Source organism: Octopus bimaculoides, chromosome 11, assembly GCF_046866305.1.
Source record: "Octopus bimaculoides isolate indiv1 chromosome 11, ASM4686630v1, whole genome shotgun sequence".
NCBI lineage: Eukaryota > Metazoa > Mollusca > Cephalopoda > Octopoda > Octopodidae > Octopus > Octopus bimaculoides.
The window spans coordinates 1,045,056-1,052,880 of NC_142938.1; the positions used below are offsets into that span (position 1 = coordinate 1,045,056).

General features: G+C 37.9%; 1 protein-coding gene across 1 annotated transcript in view; it reads left to right on the top strand.

The window, feature by feature from the left end:
- The window catches only part of LOC106882542 (uncharacterized), a 17,524-nt gene extending 9,969 nt beyond the window's left edge, over positions 1 to 7,555 (top strand). Inside the window, exons 10-16 of the mRNA XM_014933258.3 lie at positions 538 to 623; positions 842 to 1,209; positions 2,514 to 2,649; positions 3,332 to 3,397; positions 4,028 to 4,071; positions 4,971 to 5,048; positions 6,032 to 7,555. Of these exons, the coding sequence (XP_014788744.1) occupies positions 538 to 623; positions 842 to 1,209; positions 2,514 to 2,649; positions 3,332 to 3,397; positions 4,028 to 4,071; positions 4,971 to 5,048; positions 6,032 to 7,102 (1,849 nt within the window). The 3' untranslated portion in view covers positions 7,103 to 7,555. The remainder of the gene's footprint in view (positions 1 to 537; positions 624 to 841; positions 1,210 to 2,513; positions 2,650 to 3,331; positions 3,398 to 4,027; positions 4,072 to 4,970; positions 5,049 to 6,031) is intronic.
- Positions 7,556 to 7,825: the final 270 nt, after the last annotated feature.

The window sequence follows — 7,825 nt, forward strand, 5'->3', positions numbered from 1 at the left end:
GGTATATCTGACCAGTTAACACTCACTGACCAGGTCCAGTGACAGATTTGCTGTGTCAGTGTATCTTTGTGACAGAGGCTGTCATAAGAAATAGAGAACAGTTACCAAGGAATTCACTGATACAGCGAGACCCATCGATGGATTCTTATCCTATCACTGCACTGAGCTTAGATCAAAGATACTTAATTTTCAATGGCTCAATTCAGCTAGCTGCAAATAGGTACCATGGGGTTGTACAGCTCATTGAGTATTAAAGATGGTGCCACCCACATCAGACTGAGGAATGCAATGCTGTGTTCAAAGCATTTCCGTGGCACTGTGCCATGATTGAAAATAGGGATTCTCTCAATTGTATTATGATTGGCACCACATTAACACTTATTCAACACTGCAAAGTTTACTGATGTCACAACAACAACAACAACACACACAATCAGAACGTATTTGTGGTGGTGGTATGGCTGTTGTAGCATGGCCTGTACCATGATGAAGTAAATATGAAGAATGTTGTTGTTATTGCTGTTGTTTCTATAACAGGGCCAGAGGTGGAATAGAAGCTGAGAAGATAGAACGACAGATTTGGATTGATAAAGAAAACAAACGAATTCAAGACAGTGTGGATGGTGGGTTGATTATTACTATTACTATTATTATTACTATTATTTTTATTATTATTATCTTATTTAAAAACTCCTAAATTTTATTTCACAATATATTTCTGTTCTTGAATTTTTTGAGCATTATCTGTAGCGAGTGTGTGTGTGAATTGTGTGTAGCAGAGGTGACACCATGTGTAACCATAACAAGTAAACGATGTTGTGTTTACGATGTCTGTTTGTAGCTCTGTTGAAGATTCGGCAAAAGAGTGAGGCCAAAAAGATTCAGAAGAAATTGGATGAGAAATGGCTGGAACGAGGAGATGCAGAAAGAAACCAAAGAGAAGTTGTTATCGAGGAAAGTATTGACTGGTTGTATGGGACATACAAGACTAAATGGATTGATGTGGAGAAAGGAGGGAACGGAGATGAAGAGAAAATAGAGGGGGAAGAAGGACTTGCAAGAAATACAACGAAGCTGAAGGAAGAAGAGGGAATATGTGTAGAAGAGAAAACAGACAGCGTTGCAGAAGAACAGACGGATGAAAGTGTTACGGAGGAGAAAAATATGGAAGAAGAACAAGATGAAAATGTGGAAGAGAAGAGTGCGAAGGTAAATATAAAGAAGTTTCCGTTTTCATCATAATTTGTAGGAAAAGTCAACAGAAATGCTTGTCTGTCTGTGAGTCTCTCTCTCTCTCTCTCTCTCTCTCTCTGTCGTATGTCTGTGTGACTCATAAGGTTTGTTGTTGTTTATTTGATTTGGTTTACATAATAATATTTAACATGATGACACAGAAATTGAGGACAATACGTCCTGACACCAGGCAACTTGTCAATGTTCCAATGCACTGCGCGCGCACGCGTGTGTGCATGCACCTACTTGGATATAGAGTCCCTTACTCTCTGCAAGTATGTATAAGATCATCTGATCACATGATCGACCAGACTATCAGATGTTGTTATACATCACTGGTCAGAATGCATTTGGCATTGTTTTAGTGTTTGAATGATGCCACTCTGCTAATTAGACTAATTAGGCAAGCAGGCCAACATTCCCCCTAATCGGAAGGCTATTCTGTCGCTGGGTTACCCATTTACAGCTGAGTGGACTGAGCAACATGAAATGAAGTGTTTTGCTCAAGAACACAACACATCACTTGGTCCAAGAATCACTGGATTGTGAGTGCACTGACCACTGACCACTGAGTCACATGCATTCACCATCCATCTGTCTGTCTATATTTGAACAAAATAACGGCCTTTATGAATACACTTAGGCAAAAAGATTACTCTAAACACACACACACACAAACAGCATCATCATCATCATCTTTTAACATCCATTCTCCATGTTGGCATGGGTTGCACAGCTTGACAGAGTCTGGCAAGGCTGGAGAGCTGCCCAGGTTCCAATTGCCTTGTTTTGCCATGGTTTCTGCAGCTGGAGGCCCTTTCTAACATGCCAACCACTTTACAGCCTGGGGGGCTTTTTAAGTGTCACTCGCATGCTCACTGTATATGTGGCAGTGACACGGGTACTTCCTGTATAGCCATACTTCGGTCCCCTCCTTCAGTGCGATACCTTACTCAGTTGAGAGGGGGTTTTGTCTTGAGAGTGTTGGCCACTTCACCAGTGCTGGTGCTATTGAAAATGTACCCAGTACATTCTATGAAGTGGCTGGCAGTGGAGCTTGGCACAACATTCTGGCTTGTCGGTTCCTTCCAAACGGTCCAACTCATGCCAGCATCGGAAAAAGGACGTTGAATAATGATAACGATGATGTGTGTGTGTAAATAGTGATTTGGAGCCGGTCCATATGAAATATTGTGTTACAAAGTGAAGATTATATTTCCAAGTGTCATCTGGTGGAGAAATGTCTTGCCAATAATTGATCTGTTTGTTTCCATTTATAGACGACATCATTCAAGGAGGAGGAGGAGGAGGTGAAGGAAGAAGAAGCAACGGAAGTAATTGATCTGAGAGGATCTTTGATGAAGACGGCATCAGCAACGGCAACAGCAGACACATCAACTATTTTCAGTTCCACGGGTGAGACACACTTGTCTTCCTTTTGGTGATGATGTCTCACATCTGCGTGTGTGATTCTGCTAACACACACACACACATACTTACATACATACATACAAACATGCTTACATAAACATGCATAGACACATAAACAAATGTACACACACATACATTTGTCCATCTGATTCCAGCATGGAACAGGGACATTAGATGACGACGATGGTGATGATGGTGATAACAAACACACATACACTAACAAATCCACACATACGCACACACACACACGCACACACACATGCATGCATGCACGTACACACACACAGACACACTTGTTTAGCCTGACATGTGACCATATTTCTCACAAAATACACATTTTAGGCTTTAATTGAATTTGAAAATCATCATACATTTTGTGGGATTTATAAAATAATTAATTTCCGTAAAATGATATGTCTATAAGTGGTATTTGGAACATAAATGCAGCATAATTTCTTGCATTTAATTTTTGGAAGTTTTTTTCTTGAATACATTAAAAGAAGACAAGTGATTTTAAGTAGAGGGGTAGATGCAGGTACAGGATGGGTTAATCTGGCAGATACAGCCCCAAGACTTGTACCATGTCAGCATCATTCATTAACCATTCCTCTATGTTGTTTAGAATTCAGCAGACCAATAACATGTTTCCTTGTTTTGATTTTGATAGTTTGTGATCAAGTGACACCCTCCACGGAGAAAAGCCATTCTATTTTGAGAATTACCGAAATTAATGGTAAGTAGTTGAATTCACAAACTGAAGATGATTGGTCTCTCATTTCAGGGGAGATTGATCTGTGATCCACATCTGAAAGTAAGGAATTTGAATGAATGAAATTCTTAATTGTTAACGTTTGTTTCTAGAAGACATCTACCGAGTTATCGTCTGTTAGTGAAGATTCTCATTGGTGACCTTTAAAGGTCACCTCAAGTAATCCAGACTTTTAAAGAGTCTTTCTAACACAACTCATCTCGTTCCTAGTTGTAGTTTACCAATTCCAAGACAGATTGTGTTCTGGTGGCACATTAATATATCACTGATTCTCCATCCTGACTGAATGGTCAAATGGACAAGTAATATCTTAATTAGCACAAATTAATTGTAATTACAATTAAGTTCTGTTTTACTATCACAATGACCAAACACTTGCGTATTGCATTAGCATTGTCACACGATAGTATGTATTGGTATTTATCAAATCTGTATTCTTAATCAACACTATGTATTGTTACAGATCAATATGTATTGTTACAGATCAATATGTATTGTTACAGATCAATATGTATTGTTACAGATCAATATGTATCTTTATATATCATTGCGTATATCGTTACATCTCGAATTTGTATTTGTATTTCTACTCAGGTGAAGACAGCTCATCAGACAGTGAATGTAATGAAGGTGCAGAGGTGAGTGGAACTTGGTGGTGGTGGTGGTAGGGACACATGTTTATGACAAGGGGTCACCACAACTCCTAATAATAGCATACAGGGAATAAAACAGAAAATCATTGGTTGACAGTCACAACCATTTACAGAGTTTTCCACAAACCACGAGAAGAATAAACATAGAAACTGTACTTGTAATGAAATAGAAACCAGAAATCAACAAAAGGGAAATACTATATGTAGAATAAGTGATGGAATCTGCTAGGACTTAACTGTTGTTAAGCCTGACCAAAGCAATTTAAATGGCTTCGATTGACAGAAACTATATGGAAGACCATCTGACGTGTGTGTGTGTATGTGTGTGTGTAAAGGCTGGTATTCCACAATTTCGCTCATCATTCTCTCAGCCAAAATGGAAGCATGATGTTTGGACATTCTTTGTCAACATAATGACTGGTTGTTGCTCTCTGCTTTCCCAGGCTTGTTGAATAAAACAATTCCCAGCTTGAAAAACAGCTAAAGGTTGGCCCCAGGAAGGGGTTAAATTGGGTTAAAGAGTCCCCTTCTCTTTGCAACAATCTGATTTAAATAATACACACACACGCGTGCACATAATATATATATATATATATATCTCATTGTTTCTTTCTGTGTTCCTTTCTGTAGAAGAGCATAGGCTCGAAACATTAAAGACTTTTTCACTTCCCGAGTGTTATACTAATACATCTGTTTGTTTTCTACACCACCTGCCTTCATCTGTTGTTTTTTTTTTTTGTGAATTCTCCCTATAATATATATAATATATAATATAATATATATATATATTATATAATATATCGAATTAATATATAAATATATATATATCATATGTATATCATGATGTAGTTCCGACCTTGTTATTTTTGTGATTTTCCTTGTAGGACATCCCTGTTCTTGAAGACATTGACACTGATATGGCTTCTCTGGAGAAAAATGGGAGTTTATCAAATAAGGTGGAGGTAAGGTTTCTAATTAGAAACATAGAATCATCATCACCATCACCACCATCATTTTACATCAGCTTTTCCATGCTGACTTGGGTTGGACAGGATTTTTTGAGGCAATTCTTTCATTCATCTCTTACAATACAGAAGGAGGATGCAGTTGCACCTATTCTAAAAAAATGCCCAACATATAGACTTCATTAACACACACTCAGACATTGTTTGTTCATTTTAAAGTCCATTTTTGCCATTGCTTGCATGGGTTAGAGGAATATATTATTGAGGCATTACTTTACAGCTGGATGCTCTTCCTGTGGCTTAGCTTTGCCTGTTTCTCAAGTGAGGATCTCTTATTCTTCGTAGCTTTGAAGGTACATTGAAGAGCATTGGCCGTAGAAACTCTTGTGCCTTTACAGATTCTGTAATTCTGCCTGATCCTAGCATGCACGCATGCATGCACACACGCACGCACACACGCATGCACGCACACACGCATGCACTTATCAGGTCATTAAGAATGAAAAGTTTGATTTGAAACTGAAAGTTTATTTTTCTTTATCTCATCAAAAAGCAATGCAGTTAATCAAAGTAGGCACCTAAATTATCAACACAATTTAGCCATTTTATTGGGAACTTATTTATGGCGCCAGCAAAGAATTCTGGAGAGCCAGAGGTGAAGAAATCACGAAATGCTGTTTCCGCATCTTCTTCAGATTTAAAGTTGTCTAATGCCTGGCAAACCTGGTAGTCAGTTGGTGCAAGGTCTGGTGCAAGGTCTGGTGCAAGGTCTGGTGAGTGGCAGAGTGCTTCCGAGTTCAGTTCCTGTAACATGAGTAATGTTCTTTGTGCATTAATACATCTGTTTGTTGTTTACACATCCATCTTCATCTTTTGTTTTTTTTTTGTAAATTCTCACTATATATATATATATATATATATATATATATATATATATATATATATATAAAATGTAATCTTATCTGTTTGCTATTTTGCAGGAAATATATAAACCAATAAAGATATGTTTGGTTGAAGAAATGGCGCCATTGAAAGATATTACTGCTACTACTACTACAACTACGACTATTAATACCAGTTCTACTACTAGTACTACTACTACTGCTGCTGCTGCTGGCATGTTTAGTAATAACAATAGCAGTGATGGTGGCAGGGCGTTGGTGGAAGAGATTAATGAGGGAGTAGATGAGAGCAGCAGGGTTAACGGTCAGTCGAGGTGTAACCCTTACAGAGTATTGATCCAAGATATTACTGGTATTGGCAAAAGTCAAAGTAATGAGGTCATTGAGATCAATCAGATTACTGATCTGGATGAAGTAAATGAAATTGATGAGATCAATGAAATCAGTGAGGTCGTTACAGGTGATGGTCATTTAAACGAAGGCATCAGTGGTGCTGGTCACAGCGAAATGGATGGAGTAGCTGGACACTACAATTGTCGTAGTAGTAGTAGCAGCAGCAGTAGCTGTAGCAGCAGCAGTAGTAGCAGCGGTAGTAGTAGTAGTGGTCGATGCAGTCCTCTTACTTTAGACATTATCGATGCTGAGGACGTAGACAATAACGATGATATCACCGGTCAGTGTAAAGGTCAGTGTTTGGAACCTGCCATGGACAATCTTGGTTGCAGTGACCCTTGTGATGTGGCAGCTACATCTGGGGGTTTAAAAGATGAAAAAGGGATTATGGGGAAACCAGATGCAGAGGACAGTGTCTGTGGAAAACATAGGCAGCATTGCTTTGGTAAGACAGAATTTGCCAGTTCTTGCAGCGTACGTGAAACGAAATCGGCCACCATTCTGAGTATGAGCTGTGAGGAGATGCATGGTGGTCAATGTTCTCATAGTGGACGAAAGAGTGAGAAGAGTTTAAACCTGAGTTCCGATGGCACTGAACTAACAGAACGATGGGTTTACCCTGCTGCTACTTTCTACTCAAAGAATCTCCAGAAACAACCGGAAGATTCTTTAAGTAACACACAGGATGAGAAGGACAAATCAATTAGAGAAAACGAAGAATGCTGTGGTGATTCTAAAGAAGAAAATTTGGTTTGAAAATCGTGGAACCAGATGAGAAGAAAGGAGAAGAACAAGAACAACAACAATAAAAGTATCTGTTTGTCTGTCCTGTAGCTACACACACACACACACACACACACACATGCACACACACACACATACACACGTACACAGTTTGAGTAGTGTCTCTGTCTGTTTGTCTGTCTGTCTCACTCACTCTCTCTCTCTCTCTCTCTCTCTCTCTCTCTCTATATATATATATATATATATATATATATATATATATAATACACACATATGCATACAAATATATCATATATTCATATATGTATGTGTGTGTATATATGTGTATATATAAATATAAATATATATATATACATATATATATACATACATATATATGTACATACATACACATGTGTGTGTGTGTATGTGTATGTATATGTATGATTTTATTACATACACATCACTAATCAATCATACAGAGTTCCCTATTTTCGTTCACATGATTTCATTTACAGAAAAAATATCTTAAAAACGTGTCTGGGTCCTCAGTCCAAAGCATTCACAAATAAAGTTTGTTGTGTATTTGTTTAACTGAAAAAGGAAGCAAATAATGACGAACAGACAGACATGTTTCACAGAACTATTAAAGCATGAAAAGGGTTAATATTTTCTTCCAGAACATTCCAACAATAAAAGATATGAAGGAAAGATATGGAAATTGGTTAAAATTGTGGAGAAATATTGTAAAAACAA